This window comes from Heptranchias perlo, chromosome 3 (genome assembly GCF_035084215.1).
Source record: "Heptranchias perlo isolate sHepPer1 chromosome 3, sHepPer1.hap1, whole genome shotgun sequence".
Classification (NCBI taxonomy): domain Eukaryota; kingdom Metazoa; phylum Chordata; class Chondrichthyes; order Hexanchiformes; family Hexanchidae; genus Heptranchias; species Heptranchias perlo.
The window spans coordinates 122762210-122779441 of record NC_090327.1 but is presented as its reverse complement, the minus strand read 5'-3'; the positions used below and the strand labels follow the sequence as shown (position 1 = coordinate 122779441).

Genomic DNA, 17232 nt, shown 5'->3' with positions numbered 1-17232 from the left:
CTTTCTCTCCCACCCGGTGCCCACTTTCTCTCTTGTAAAATACAGACATCACTGAATAACTAATACTACTTTGTTGGCATGTATGATGCAACAATAATCAGATGCCAATCCTAATTTTAAAGCATGCTACAACGGATTTGAACATTCGCTGATTAACTGACAAAGTAACATCAAGTAAAATGATACCTACAGTAATTAAGTCTTTAATTAATGTTTAACCACAGTAAAGTGACAATTGCATGCTTTAAAAAAATAATGCTACAGGAATGAACAATTACTTTCAACACATTATAAATCCTACCATTGTTTGGTTGTTCATCATCTGCAACTAGTTCCTTATTATGTCGCAGGAAAAGTATAGTGTTCCTCAGAGTTAGTGCATGATCAAAATACCTCTGGGCTTCCCCTTCACCAGTGTTTTGAACCTTAAATATAAAAAGGTCTGGTTACTCTGTTTCTAAACTGCATTAAAAAAAAACATTTGGAATGAAATTATTATACTTAAGATATGGTGACAATCAGTGCCCCGGTTTCCAGCGATAGATTAAGTCAAATTCCATTTTTATTACATGACATTCCATGGGCCAGAAGTTGCTCGGAGCGGCGAGGTTAACACTCACCGCCGCTCCTGCGAATTAAATTAACAAAATTACTTACTGCGGGCTCTGTGGCGTCGAATTGCTTGAATTTGAACTTTAAACAAATTGTGCCCTATCAACCCGGCCTCTGAGCAGCTTGAGTTGCCGCGCGGCTGGAAAGGTCAGAGAGGAGAAAACACGCCCACAAAATCTGTCAGGAAAAGAAGTCACGCCCACAGATTCAGGCTGAATTGCTCAAGCAGAGAAGCGGACTTCATTCATTTAAAAGTTAGTATTCGGTATGAAATTGTAAATAAAAATTTAATTTTAATAAAAAGCTGAATAAAAAAGAGGGAAAAGTAAAAATAAATGTAATTTTTTTTAATGACCAAAAACTATTAAAATAAGGAGTAATATATGAGACTCCACATTTTTAAAAGTTAATTTTTAGTTATTTGGCAGTCATTAAGACTTACTGCGCTGTTAAAACTTAGTTTAGACCTGATATTTTTAAGCGTACCTGTTTGGTGGCGATATCAGTTACTTTCCAGCTGGGCAGATAAGCAAGTTTGCGTTTTGTCAATTATTTCTCTGATTGCAGCGTGCAATGGCCCTTTAATTTGAACATGTCACATCACCGGCGAACCACTAGGATTTCCGTGTTTCACTGCACATGTGCGAACGACGGAACTTGCTCCTTCAATTTACCACTAACAACGGAGAGTGCCGTTGAACTCCTCTTATTTCGGGAATGATTTGTGCCCCATCATTTTTACTGATCTTTTAGGGGTTACAAACCATTATTCCATCTAAAGCTAACAGGGTATTTGGGTGTATTAACAGAACAATTCAGTATAAATCAACGGACACCATTTTGACACTATACAGGTCGCTGGTCAGACTGCATCTGGCGTGCTGCACTCAGTTTTGGTCCCCCCACATGGAGGGTGATATAGCGGCCTTGGAAAAAGTCCAGAGGAGAGCTACAAGAATGATTTCTAGCTTAAAGAACCTCAGCTACTCAGATAGGCTCAAGGACCTTGGTCTATTTACTTTAGAGCAGCGTAGAGAGGTGACTTGATGGAGGTCTATAAAATAATTAGAGGGCTGGATAGTGTCCCTATTGATAGATTATTCCAGTTTAACAGATTGGGGAGGACCAGGAGACATGAGTTTGAACTATGCAAGAATAGGAACAGACTGGATTTTAGGCAGTGGTTCTTTTCCTAGAAAGTATCAAGCCTCTGGAATCCATTGCTGGCTGGGGTGGAGGGTGCTGACTCTCTGCCTTCAAGAGGGAGCTGGACCATTCCCTGACTGGGGCAGAGATCGCATCATATAGAAGGCAAGTGTCTTTATAGATAACACTTGGTCCATGTGATCCCCTGGACTGGTTTCAATCGCCTGAGGGGGTCGGAGAAATTTTCCAGGGTACATTTTCCTTTATTGGCCCTGGGTTTTTTTTCTTTTTTTTGCCTCTCCCACGAGATTACATGCTGTGGGGTAGGTCGGGGGTGAGGGGGGATGGAGAGAAGAGGCGTTTAGTCACGATGCTCCTGCCATCATGGTGTGGGGTAGGTTTGAAGGACCAGCTGGTCTTTTCCTGCCCATCAATTTTGTATGCTCGTGTGTTCTATTTTTCTGTGAAAACTGCAAACGAGTGGCCTTGGTCACAATATAAATATAAATACATTATGGAAGTTCAAGTACAGTCCACACCACTTATACTGTCCATGCTTATGGCAGGCAACAGTCTATCCTGGGCAATTTCCCAAAACCATTTCCTATCACCATAGAAGTCAATTACAAAAGCACTGCTTACAATGGATTGAGCGCACCGGCTATTTTGGGCAATTCAATAAGCTTTTTGCACCTCATTAAAAAATGCAATTTACCTTAATCCTCTCTACTTACCATTGTAAAAGCTCTGCTGGTTTCAGGTAAAGTGAAGGGTTTAAGTGTTTTTCAGCTTATATTGCTAACTATTCACTCAGTATGTAGAAGTTGAATACCTCAGTACTGCAATGTAGTCAGACACTGCCACTATTTCTATCGGGGGGAACATGGTGAAATAGTGGCTGAGTGCCGGGATTACATGCACTTACTTGTTGTAAGGGCTCAAGTTTTATTATCTTGACTCCTCTTTAGGATGTTGATAACAGTCTTTGGCCTCGCCCTCCCTATCTCTGTAACCTCCTCCAGCCCGACAACACTCAGATAGAATCATAGAATGATACAGCAAAGGAGGCCATTCGGCCCATCGTGCCTGTGCCGGCTCTTTGAAAAAGCTATCTAATTAGTTCCATTCACCTGCTCTTTCCCCACAGCCCTGCAAATTTTTCCTTTTCAAACATTTATCCAATTCCCTTTTGAAAGTTACTGTTGAATCTGCTTCCACCATCCTTTCAGGCAGCACATTCCAGATCATAACAAATTGCTGCGTCAAAAAATTCTCATCTCCCCTCTGGTTCTTTTGCCAATTACCTTAAATCTGTGACCTCTGGATACCGACCCTCCTGCCACTGGAAACAGTTTCTCCTTATTTACTCCATCCAAACCCCTCATTAATTTTGAGCATCCAGTGACCTATGCGATGCTTTAAGACTAACTGCAGTGACCTCTCCGAAATGACATACCTTTTCAAGTTCCACAAGGAAGCTGTCCAGTGACTCATCTGATAACTTCCCAACTTCAAACATAGTTACAGCATGGCTCTTCAGGTTCTACAGAAAAGCAAAGTAGTATGAGAAACAAAATGCATTAAACACTGACAAACTATTAACAATAAAAATGTCAAATATTTTCAGTAATGCCATATAGAAACTGGTCCAAAATTTACTCTACATTTCGAAAGCTGTATTAATTTGGTGAAAACTAGCTTGTGCTATATTTAGCAGCTCCAACATAAGCGTCAACGTCAAAATTTCATACTATATCTAACCAATGCTAATACTGAAAAACAAATATATTATTGTTGAACTGTGATACTTGGTATCCGTTCCTTACCACTTACTTTCATTTGAATAATTACAACTTTGAAATGTCATGTGTAGATTATTATGCCCTGTCAAGTCCCACTCCAGGAACTTGAGCACATAATCGAGGCTGACATCTCAGTGCAGTAGTGAGGGAATGCTGCGCTGTCGGAGGTGCTGTCTTTTGGACGAGACGTTAAACAGAGGGCCCGTTTGCCCTCTTGAGTGGACATAAAAGATCCCACGCTGCTATTTCAAAGAAGTGCAGGGGAATTCTCCCCGGTGTCCTGGCCAATATTTATCCCTCAGCCAACATTATTAAAACAAATTATCTTGTCATTGTCACATTGCTTTTTGTGGGACCTTGCTGTCTGCAAATTGACTGCTACATTTCCTACATAACAACAGTGACACTTCAAAAGTACTTTTTCATTGGCTCTGAAGCATTTTGGGACCTCCTGAGGTTGTGAAAGGCGCTATATAAATGCAAGTCTTTCTTTCTTTCATATTATAGCACTAATCACTGTACATCAGGAAAGGAAGATTTTAAGACACTTTACCGGTGAAAGGTTTCCCATCATTAAAAACGCTGTAAGGGTTGAATCAAACAGAAAGGCAATCCGTTTAGTGTATCCACTGGGCATGCTCAGACTGTTCATACTAGCAGAGTCAGCTAAAGATCAAGAAAACAATGTCACTTAAGCCTGAAATAAAGTTATAGAAACGCAACAAAACGAGCAAAATATTTGAATGACTTTGAGCACTGATCTGCAAAGGCCACAACATATGAAATTTCATTGCCAACTAAATTACTTCAAGAAATTTACTTCAGATTTTTTCTGTTCTGCACTTTAAAGTTCTTGAAGGCTTGAAAAACACATACAAGACTAAAAAGACATTGAAGGGCTATGTCTTTAAATTGCAAATGGGACGTAGTTTGCTTTGTTTTTAAGTGCAATAGCTTTTGAGAACAAGTCACCACATAATTTCTTTGAGAACAATTATCAAATAAGTTATCCAAATGTATGAACTTTGTTCAGTACCACAAGTTGTAAATTTGATGGTAAAATTAAATCCGAGTCACGTACTAACCTACATCGTCTTGACTAGCTGCATCCGTGTCTGTTGTTGATGATGATGATGTCACATCATGCACAGGACTCCGGTTTTCCATCCCATCCCATGACAGCAGCATCTTCTGTGGGTCCGTTGCACACCTGCATGAAGCAGCAAATCACCACTGATATTAACACAGTGTTATTTGGAGTTCGAATTCAGCCAATTCCAAGTGTGCAACTTTGTATTTGTTTAACTGCTCATGTTTAAAGAATGTTTTTTTCATTGAAGAAAATAAGTGATGGAAACTATGCAGCGTGTTTTACAGAAGTTTACTGCAGTAATTGATTACTATAAATCTGGATGGGTCGGATATTTATGCTCCATTTTTGCATCTTATTTCCAGCGACAATTGAACACTGGTTTGAAACATCCAATAAAAAAAAGCTGCAATTATTAATGTATTCTGCATATCATACTTCAAATATATGACCAGGAAGTACAATACAGGCAATATAAATATTCTAACAGATATCCTTAGAGTTTAACAAATTGGATGCAAAATGTATTTTGAAAATTACAGGCAAATGAGAATAAGGCAGGGGGAAGAGGACAGGAAAGGCTGGGTACCCCAGGCAGCAAAAAAAATAGAATTACAAAAGATAGAATTTTTTTTTTTAAATTCTGAAAATGAAGAACCTTAAATATTCTTGCATAGTGAAGTGCACTAAACAGATATCAAGACACTGTTAAGTGGGTTCTGACAGCAATACATTAAACCCCATTTCTTTTAGACACATTTGCAAAACATTAGCTGATACAACATTTGATTTGTATTTTCCCCTGTATTAACAGAACTGAATTTCATCAAATTTTATATTGCAGTGAAAAGATTTTGTAGACAAAAAAAAACTCAAGCAGGATCTGATACGAAATTATCTTAAAGTGCCATGATATACATGTATATCTATATATTCACAGCACTTTGCTGTAAGTGGTTAATAGTTTCAGCAGCTTAGGACACTCTTTGATAAAGATGTGAAATAAAACAAAGTCTGATCTGTCAACAGAACATGTCAAAACAAACAGCACGTACCAGGTTTTTCTTTGTCAAATCCATATTGGTGCAAGCAAAAAAATTCATCAGATTAAACGTCAAACATTAACCAGCAACAGATTTGAAAACAATATAGGCAAGCACCATGAGGGCAACAAAAGCCTACAGGAATTTAATGTGAAATCACTCCATGGAGCAAAGAAAGACTATTCTATCTGTAATTCATTGATGTACACATTTTTCCAGACGACAGCTTTCTTTAAAAAAAATAGGAAATTCTTGGTTTGGTTGTAGCCATTTTCAATTAAATGTTGCAGCTTGCACGAAATAAAGAACAATTATGCACAAATGTGGTTGATTCTTAAATCGCCCTCTGAAATGGCCTAGCAAGCCACTCAGTTGTACAATCTCGCTTCAGAAAATCACGAAGAATAAAACCGGACGGACCACCCGGCATCGGACCACTAGGCACCGGACACGACAAAAGCAAACCAAGCCCAGTCGACCCTGCAAAGTCCTCCTCACTAACATCTGGGGACTTGTGCCAAAATTGGGAGAGCTGTCCCACAGACTAGTCAAGCAACAGTCTGACATAGCCATACTCTCAGATTCATATCCTTCAGCCAGAGGTGGGAATACAGTGATATACAGTCAGGAGGGAGTGGAACTTGGAGTCCTCAACATTAACCCCGTGAAATCTCATGGCATCAGGTCAGACATGGGCAAGGAAACCTCCTACCGCCCTCCCTCAGCTGATGAATCAGTCCTTCTCCATGTTGAACACCACTTGGAGGAAGCACTAAGGGTAGCAAGGGCACAGAATGTACCCTGGGTGGGGGACTTCAATGTCCATCACCAAGAGTGGCTCAGTAGCACCACTCCTGAGCGAGCTGGCCGAGTCGTGAAGGACATAAGCTGCCAGACTGAGCCTGCGGCGGGTGGTGAGTGAACCAACATGAGGGAAAAACCAATCTACCTGTCGCAGATGCATCTGTCCATGACAGTATTGGTAGGAGTGACCACCGCACAGTCCTCGTGGAGACGAAGTCCCGTCTTCGCACCGAGGACACCATCCAACATGTTGTGTGGAACTACCACCGTGTTAAATGGGATAGATTCAGAACAGATCCAGCAGCTCAAAACTGGGCATCCATGAGGCGCAGAGGGCCATCAGCAACAGCAGAATTGTATTCCAGCACAATCTGTAACCTCATGGCCCGGCATATTCCTCACTCTACCATTACCAACAAGCCAGGGGATCAACCCTGGTTCAATGAGGAGTGTAGAAGAGCACGCCAGGAGCAGCACCAGGCGTACCTAAAAATGAGGTGCCAACCTGGTGAAGCTACAACACAGGACGACATTCATGCTAAACAGCGGAAGCAACATGCTATAGACAGAGCTAAGCGATTCCACAACCAACGGATCAGATTAAAGCTCTGCAGTCCTGCCACATCCAGTCGTGAATGGTGGTGGACATTTAAACAACTAATGGGAGGAGGAGGCTCTGCAAACATCCCCATCCTCAATGGTGGCAGAGCTCAGCATGTGAGTGCAAAAGACAAGGCTGAAGCATTTGCAATCATCTTCAGCCAGACGTGCCGAGTGGATGATCCACCTCAACCTCCTCCCGATATCCCCACCATCGCAGAAGCCAGTCTTCAGCCAATTCGCTCCACATGGCATCAAGAAATGGCTGAGTGCACTGGATACAACAAAGGCTATGGGCCCCGGCAACATCCCGGCTATAGTGCTGAAGACTTGTGCTCCAGAACTAGACGCGCCTCTAGCCAAACTGTTCCAGTACAGCTACAACACTGGCATCGACCAGACAATGTGGAAAATTGCCCAGATATGTCCTGATCACAAAAAGGTCAAATCCAATCCGGCCAATTACCGCCCCATCAGTCTACTCTCAATCATCAGCAAAGTGATGGAAGGTGTCGTCGACAGTGCTATCAAGCGGCACTTACTCACCAATAACCTGCTCACCAATGCTCAGTTTGGGTTCCGCCAGGACCACTCGGCTCCAGGCCTCATTACAGCCTTGGTCCAAACATGGACAAAAGAACTGAATTCCAGAGGTGAGGTGAGAGTGACTGCCCTTAACATCAAGGCAGCATTTGACCGAATGTGGCACCAAGGAGCTCTAGTAAAATTGAAGTCAATGGGAACCAGGGAAAAACTATCCAGTGGATGGAGTCATACTTAGCACAAAGGAAGATGGTAGTGGTTGTTGGAGGCCAATCATCTCAGCCCCAGGCCATTGCTGCAGAAGTTCCTCAGAGCAGTATCCTAGGCCCAACCAAATTCAGCTGCTTCATCAATGACCTTCCCTCCATCATAAGGTCAGAAATGGGGATGTTTGCTGATGATTGCAGTGTTCAGTTCCATTCGCAACCCCTCAGATAATGAAGCAGTCCGTGCCCGCATGCAGCAAGACCTGGACAACATCCAGGCTTGGGCTGATAAGTAGCAATTAATATTCTCGCCAGACAAGTGCCAGGCAATGACCATCTCCAACAAGAGAGAGTCCAACCACCTCCCCATGACATTCAACGGCAATACCATCGTCGAATCCCCCACCACCAACATCCTGGGGGTCACCATTGACCAGAAACTTAACTGGACCAGCCACATAAATACTGTGGCTACAAGGGTAGGTCAGAGGCTGGGTGTTCTGCGGCGAGTGACTCACCTCCTGTCTCCCCAAAGCCTTTCCACCATCTACAAGGCACAAGTCAGGAGTGTGATGGAATACTCTCCACTTGCCTGAATAAGTGCAGCTCCAACAACACTCAAGGAGCTCGACACCATCCAGGACAAAGCAGCCCCCATGATTGGCACCCCACAAACCACCCTAAACATTCACTCCCTTCACCACTGGTGCACCATTGCTGCAGTATGTACTGTCTATAGGATGCATTGCAGTAACTCGCCAAGGCTTCTTCGACAGCATCTCCCAAACCCGCAATCTTTACCACCTAGAAGGACAAGGGCAGCAGGCACATGGGAACACCACCTGCACGTTCCCCTTCAAGTCGCACACCATCCCGACTTGCAAATATATTGCCGTTCCTTCATCATCGCTGGGTCAAAACCCTGGAACTCCCTTCCTAATAGCACTGTGGGAAAACCTTCACCACACGGACTGCAGCGGTTCAAGGCGGCGGCTCACCACCACCTTCTCAAGGCAATTAGGGATGGGCAATAAATGCTGGCCTTGCCAGTGACACCCACATCCCATGAACGAATAAAAAAAAACTGCAAGATGCTAGAACAGCTCGTTAATGATTAGATTTACAATGATCAGGAAAGAGTGAACAGCCTGGGGCTCTTTTCTCTGGAAAAAAGACTAAGAGGTGACCCGTTAGAGGTCTTTAAGATTATGAAAGGGATTGATAGGGTAGATGTAGAGAAGATGTTTTTACTTGTGGGGGAGACCAAAACTAGGGGCCATAAATGTACGATAGTCACTAATAAATCCAAGAAGGAATTCAGGAGAAACTTCTTTACCCAGAGAGCGGTAAGAGTGTGGAACTCGCTACCACAAGGAGTGCTTGAAGTGAATAGCAGAGATGCTTTTAAGGGGAATCTAGATAAGTACATGAGGGAGAAAGGAATAGAAGGATATGTCGATAGGGTGAGAGGAAGCACGGAGGGAGGAGTCTCATGTAGAGCATTAACACTGGCATTGACCTGTTGGCCCAAATGGCCTGCTTCTCTGCTGTAAATTCGATGTAACTCTATGATAGGCACTGAGTGGTGGAAAACATTTTGAAGATGGTGAACACAGTTCAGTCTCAATTTTGTGTGTTGGACGCAATTTTAGGAAGCATACCAAAAAACACACAAATTCTTCTCTCAAGAATTTCAATTTGCCATTTTCTCTTTATTCTATCGTTGGAAAAAAACTATAGAATTTACAAAAGCTTGTTCAAATTACAAAAAAATCTGCTCCTGTAGATTTTTATTGCCCCACCACTTTTTCCTCTTAACTTACAAATTATGTAACATATAGCACATTAAAGAAAAGTTCCCATTACAGAAGTACAGCTAGTAATAGCACAGACAATCTAATTCCCCTCCCCCATATTATAAACTTCATTTTAATGGAGTACTGGTTAATCTAATTTCTCCCTGTTTGAGAGTAAATAGGGAGAAACTGTTTCCAGTGGCAGGCGGGTCAGTAACCAGAGGAAACAGATGCAAGATAATTAGCAAATGAACCAGAGGGGAGAGGAGGAGAATTTTTTTTTTTAAGTTGTTATGATCTGGAATGCATTGCCTGAAAGAGTGGTGGAAGCAGATTCAGTAGTAACTTTCACAAGGGAATTGGATAAAAACTTGAAGGGCAATGGGGAATAATTGAAAGAGTTGTCCAATTATTCCAAAGAGCTGGCAGATGCACGATGGGCCAAATGGCCTCCTTCTGTGCTGTATGATTCTACGATCTCCTACGGCATTGCATGTCTGGACTCAGGACCAAGTGAGATTTCCCTGTCAGCAAGGTGGAGGTTGGGGGAGGAAACGGAGAAATGTAGTAGCTGCACCTCCCTCCACCGGCCCTGGATATCGCTGTCGGCCAGGGGGCTTTGGGGGATGTGGGGTAGAGAGAGATAATCCAGATCCCAATTTAGACCTCAGTGGGTGGGAATAATTCTCTAGAGAACAGGTATTATGCTAATACAACTGCAAGCAGTGTGAGCAGTTGTGCGAGAGTGGGGAACACCTGCAAATTTTGGAGAAGTTTGTAAATGGTTTCCAATAATGCTGGGGGAGTTAGGCAGCTCTAAGTTAGAAGGCACTGTTTGAGAAAGGGTAAGCACATTCAGAATAGGACCCATTTGCAGCCCGAAGTGGCATTTGGCAGAGTGGGCCTCTATCTGGAGATCTGTAGTCACTTGATTCAGAGGTCTGAAATCTCAGTTACAGCATCTCACTACAAAGAGGAAGAACAATAATTTTGAACACCTTTTTTTATTATATTGCTGCACTTTGGGAGAAACTGTCCTATAAAGTCTGTGATAAGGGCAACAGATTCATGGTCTTCAATTGAATGGTATTGTAATGGAGGTGGAGGGCAGCACTCGAGTACCATTACAGGCCAGGATAGTCACAGGACCACCTACAGGTGTAACAGGTACTGCAGGTGAAGGTTGATACTTTTAGAATGTCTGTTCCCATTGACAAGCCTATAATAGTTGTTTTCAATGCACTCCGAGATGGAATGTTGCGATTTATCATTTTTAATATATAACAGATACATTTCTAAATTCGTACTTCGTGAACAATTTTGCATAAGTGAGCCCACATGTTTCTGTGTTCAGATTAGCCCAGGATATACTTGTAAAGCAAGTTTTTTTTCTCACCTTCTCAATTAATAAACATTCACAATCTATAGCTACACATGGTGTGATCCACATACATTTAGTGCGAAAGCCTTCCCTTACTTTAATCTGTTGACTGATGGGACATTCCTCCATGTTGGGTGAAGCTGCTCTGCATTTATCACTTGTCCCTTTCTGTGGGCAAAACCCAGGCGACAGTACATCGACACTGCATTCTGAAGAGACAAAATTAACATTTCCATAAGTAAGTTCCTAAATAAAGATTTTCCACAGACTTATCACTAAATAATATCTAAAGGACATATTAGGGTATCTTTTCCTATCAACACCAAGATGATTTCTTCGCTCATATTAACGACCAAAGGAAAATATGCCTTACAGTGTTGTGCTTTAAATAAAGCAATAGAAAATAACAGAAACTGCCTATGTAAACTTGTCACACTGTAGTTACACCCTCCTGCCAGTGACAGTGCTGCAATCCCCCATTGGTGGGAGGGTGTAATTACAGCCCGACAAGTTTTACAAGAGTTGTTTCCAGTATAAATGTGTAGAGCTTCTATTGGCCCCACTGTGTCAGCCAATGAGTTGGAGTTGGGACGGGATTTACGGCAGGAATCACAGCAAACAGTCTATTTTATAGCAAACTAAATCTATTTACTAGTAAACAGGAGTCTATTTAAACAGCGCACTACAGCAAACAGTCTACAGAGTCTATTTGAAAAGAGTTTCTACGAACTACAGCAATCAGAACTCCTGACCGAAACTACAGCAACTTCCCCCGATAAACGCAGGGTGATTTCTCCAGCAAAGTGCAGTGAGTGGAGGATAGTTACATAATACAAATTGATTATTTCTCCAACAAAGTGGAGTGGAGGATAGTTACAGAAAAATTATGTGCATAAAATCAATCCCAGACACTTACAGCAGTGCGGTCTCCAGGTGTGATTGGCGAGGGAAATTACCCAATCATCTCCATTCTGGCTGGGAATAGTGATGTCACTATATGCAGCCATAAATGTGAAATTAGGAATTTACAATAATAAAAGCTGACAGGGAATGCATGCAAATATAAGATTAATATATTATTAGCAGGTCTCCCGTGGCATTGCTTGTGGTGAGTCAGAGTATTCAATGCTTTCTAACATCAGGGCCACTGACTTAGTGACTGAATAAGTGAAATTCCATTTTTATTAAATGGCATTCTGGAATTTTTACTTGTGTTTTGAGAATTCAATTTCACAATTCTGTCCATTATTCCGTGAAAACTATAAAAAAGTCGCATATATATTCCTTTACCTACATATACATTTAATTCTACATTCATAGTTTAAGTTAGTCAAACTTGCTTGCATCTGCAATACTGTTCCTCTCAGCATTTTGAAATCTCAAGTCATATCTCTGGAAAAATAACGTGACACCGTAAAACATCACAAGCAAAAGTGGAACAATTCCAAATGGTTTAAGTTACATTCATCTTTACCATGCTTAGAGATCAGAACCTTAATTTATACATTTATAGAGCATCATACATACCTTCACAAGGGATAGATCTATCTCCAGCACATTTGCCAACTGAAAAACAGAAACAAGTCATTACATTCTTCAGAAATACTCAAAATCAGTAAAATATAGGCCCCTGAATTCGAGCAAAGGTTGTTCCCACCCACACTGATGGCCATCTCTCAACCTTGCCATCTGCCATGGCCTCTCTGCTCCCATGGTTTCCATCACAGACAAGGCCAAGTCCGACCACTTCTTTGTATCCCTCACCACCCACATCCTGTTATCCACATCCAAACTCACTTCCAAGTGTGTCTGCCCCTGGAAAAAACTCCTTCCCCAAGTTACTTACAACTGCATTTTTTAAAATCCCAACTGCCTAGACCTTCATAATTTTAAAATACCTGCACTAAATCTCCTCTTCGCCTTCTCTGTTGAATGGAAATAATCCCAATATCTCAAGTCTCTCTTTGTAACTATAAAGGCCTATCTCTGGCATCACCCTGGTCAATCTACACTATACACTGTCTATGGCCCTAATGTTCCTTCTATAATGTAGCACTCAAAATTGCACACAGTACACCAACCGTGGCCTAATCAAAGCCTTGTATAATTTACTACTACTTTTTAACTCTTGCACTCTATACTCCTTTTTATAAAACCCAAAATGCATGGCTTGGTTTCAAAAGAACATTTTGTATTTTCTTATCTTGTAATGTCATAACTCTATTTAGTTTCTAGTCTAGGACTTCAAAGGGAAAAGCTGCTCATAGAATAGAGACACAAAAGAAACAAGTCAGATTACATGAAAATTTTAGTTCAGAATAGATCTTTCGAAAGAAAGAAAGACTTGCATTTATATAGTGCCTTTCATGGCCTCAGGACATCAGGACGTCTCAAACCGCTTCCCAGCCAATGTACTTTTGAAGTGTAGTCACTGTTGTAATGTAGGGAAACGTGACAGCTAATTTGAGCAGAGCAAGGTCCCACAAACAGCAATGTGATCATGACCAGGTAAGCTGTTTTAGTGATGTTGATTGAGGGATAAATATTGGCCGAGGACACTGGGGAGAACTCCCCCGCTCTTCTTCGAAGTAGTGCCATGGGATCTTTTACATGTACCCGAGAGGGCAGACAGGGCCTCAGTTTAACGTTTCATCCGAAAGACTGCACCTCCGACAGTGTAGCACTCCCTCAGTGAGGAAGCCTTTCTGCTTTTTAAAAGGTCGTGTGACTGCTTGGTTGCAATAGGTAAGAAAATACATAAAATAAGATTTCTTTTATATGTCCCCCCTACCTCTGCAACATTGGTTTGTTCATCGATAGAAACAAAAATCTTGTAGAGAAGCGTTTCAAAGTAATCACCTTGGACCCGGTTCATCACAAAGCCCTCCAACGGTGGAACTAAACACGAAGGGGAAAAAACAAAATTTCCGAGATGGATTTTACAATACTCATATAAAGCTTCAACAGCTGAAACACAATTTGAAATTAGCTTTCACAAAAGAATCAGGTGCTTCCCCACAAGGAAGGGGCTCTCAATCATCCCTCCCTCCCCTTCCACCACAGCACACAATGCAACCTCATGAGACCAATGATCTAAGTATCTGATCGATGGGCTACAAGTAATTTTTTCCCTTTCTTTTTCTATGATCATCCCACGCCAGAAGTATTTATCCAAGTTTCCCTTAAAAGATGCAATAGTCTCGGTCTCTACCACTCCTTATGGGAAAGCATTCATATTTTAACAATCCTCCAAGTAAAGAATTTTTTACATAGTATTTACAGCACAGAAACAGACCATTCGGCCTAACTGGTCTATGCTGATATTTATGCTCCACATAAGCCAAAATAATTTCGCCTAACATTTCTCCTCACTCAGACAACTTTAAATTGCTGACCCCTAGTCACCAGCTCCCCAGTCAGAGGAAAGAGTCTTTTATCCAGACTATCAAAGCCCTTCATGGTTTTGTTTTTAAAAACCTTTACTAAATCTCCACTCAGCCTTCTCTGCTTGAATGGAAATAGCCCCAATATCTCAAGCCTCTCCTTGTAAGTATGGTTCCCTATCTTATATCTTCGATTTTTTCTATGTTGTTGTAAAGTACTGTGAGGATGCAGAGCCTGTTTTCCTTCAAACTGTAAAATAACAACAACTTTTTCATACGTCATTCAGGATTTATATTGTGAATTTAAAACAGAACTGTTAGCTGCCTTCTGAAAATAATTATGCTGTCATCGGGTGGAAGAAAAGTGGAAAAATGTACAAATTAATACATTCTGCAGTCTTTATGTAACAGTGTTTTTATCTCTCACTACCTCATTCCCCGTTTCTTTCCCTTTCTCCTCTGATAATATTTTCTCAGTATTTATTTCAGATAAGCCTTCTGCTTCTATTCCCACAGCTTTATTAATCTTACTCTTCCTGGGGCTTGAAAGCACTATGTTCCAACCTGGAGATATGAGTGCTATAATAACTAATATAAATGGACCTTCGAGACTTGGCTCACAGTAAGTCAGATATGCTATAAAGATAGGACTGTTTTACTGTGTATTACACAAATTATTATTCTGCCAAGGTGCAGCTATATCCTCTTAAGGCCTCACAGTCTAATTGTTGTTAGGCTCAGGTCAGAGTTTACTTGTTGGTCAGGGAACTTTGGAGATTGTAATTTGCTTGCCAGCTTCAGGCTGCAGCTTGTATTTTAAGACTGTTTTGCATCTGTATCCCTCCATGGCCTCGTCCCTCTCTATCTCTGAAACCTCCTCCAGTCCTACAACCCTCTGAGATCTCTGCACTGCTCAAATTCTGCCCCCTTGCGCATCCCTGATTTTCATCGTTGCATCATTGGCGGCCGTGCCTTCAGCTGCCTCGGCCCTAAGTTCCGGAATTCCCTCCATAAATCTCTCCACATCTCTACCCCTCTATCCACCTTTAAGACATTCCTTAAAACCTCTGACCAAGCTTTTGGTCACCTGTCCTAATATCTCAGTTTGTGGCTCGATGTCAAATTTTGTTTGATAATCGCTCCTGTGAAGCGCCTTGGGATGTTTTACTATGTTAAAGGTGCTATGTAAATGCAAGTTCTTGTATGTTGATATATACATATCCTATCATCCTCCTTGCTTCTGCTCAACCCTCTTCTCTCATTTCACCCATAGTCTTGACTATTTTTGTTTTTTAACCTTACTTTTTAGTCTCCCATCTCTTCTAGTGTCTAACTTTTTGTTTACTTCATTTTTTTCTTTTAGCTCATTCCTAACTTCCATTTTGAAAACAGAAGGAACAAGTTCCAATAAAAAAAACAGGATTTCTGTTGCCTGAAATATATCTTTAAAGACTAATTGAAAGCACACCATGCAAAGGCTGACACGGTCACAAAATGGATGTAACTAGGTCAGCGACATGTAAAAACAGATAAGCGATATATTCATCGCATTCAGATATATTAATTGGCATCCCCTGAAGCCCAATCTGAAACCGAACAAGCAAACAAATCTGCAGCACATTAAAATCCTTTTTGGAATAGTTTAATCAAAAAGAATTCCTAAATCTCAAAAGTTACTACAAGTCACTCAAGATTTGTTAGAAGTAATTTAATTGCTCTCTAGTCTAACCACACTGATGTCATTCATAAGGAAATTGGCATTTCTACCCAAGGAAGCTCTGTGATAAAAGTAGTCATGAAGAAAAAGCACACATGGCTACACAACACTCTAAATATATTTAATTCTCTGCTAGCTATTCACATATTTGGGTTTTAAATAGATTTTCAAGTTTCCAGCAAGATGAAGGCGAGAGGATATTTAGAGAGGTTCAGGTATGGGTCCCGATCATTTTTTTGCAAGCATAAAAAACAAAGGATACAAAGTCTTTAAAAGAAAAATACCAGATACATAATTTACTGTTATGTAACAGTTAATAACAGTTGGTCTTTTTCATTTGAAGTAAAGAACCAAGTTGGATTAAGGATCTTAGCTGCCTCCCTCCCTTTAACAAACTAACTAAATCTCTGACTCCTTGCACAATGATTATATATTGATTTGAATTATTGCCACAATCGTATATACCTTTGTACAAACAAGAGGATACAAGTGATCAATGGATATCTGGCGGTCCACTAAAGCAATGAACAGAAAGAACTGTGAAGACTTGCCAACCAAACGTATAAAGTACATTCAGAGAGGCTGTGTAACCCGATCAAGATTGGCACGTTTATGATGCTACTACTTTAGCATCACAAACCAATTTTTTTATATATTTGTCTAGAATTTAGTTACATTGTTGCTCTAGTCAAGCAACAAGAGTGAAATTCGGGAGCGGGATGAAGAGTTTAAGTGGAAAGCAACTGGAAGTTCAGGGTCACGCTTGCGGACTGAACGAAGGTGTTCAGCAAAGCAATCACCGAGTCAGTGTTTGGTCGCCCCAATGTAGAGGAGAGCCCATTGTGCGCAGCGAGTACAGTATGCTAAGTTGGAAGAAGTACAAGTAAATTGCTGTTTCATGTGGAAGAAGTGTTTGAGACGGTGAGAATGAGGAGGTGAAAGGGCAGGTGTTGCATCTGCAGCATGGCCGAAGGATGGCTGCGGAGCGGAGGTAGTGTGGGGTGGGGATCCCCGATTGACACACGACCGGCAGGGTGGTCCCCACCCCTGGGGTCTACCTGCCTTTCTCCGCCACATTCCCGGGTCATGGGAGGCTTCTGCTGTAACCA

The 17232-nt window shown here is 41.4% G+C and overlaps 1 protein-coding gene across 1 annotated transcript in view; it reads right to left on the bottom strand.

Moving 5' to 3' along the window:
• fam91a1 (family with sequence similarity 91 member A1) overlaps positions 1–17232 on the bottom strand; it is a 67755-nt gene that overhangs the window by 21518 nt on the left and 29005 nt on the right. The window contains exons 9-15 of the mRNA XM_067981926.1: positions 13815–13921; positions 12551–12589; positions 11120–11232; positions 4646–4770; positions 4114–4226; positions 3215–3301; positions 302–425 (exon numbers count right to left, since the gene is read on the bottom strand). Of these exons, the coding sequence (XP_067838027.1) occupies positions 302–425; positions 3215–3301; positions 4114–4226; positions 4646–4770; positions 11120–11232; positions 12551–12589; positions 13815–13921 (708 nt within the window). The remainder of the gene's footprint in view (positions 1–301; positions 426–3214; positions 3302–4113; positions 4227–4645; positions 4771–11119; positions 11233–12550; positions 12590–13814; positions 13922–17232) is intronic.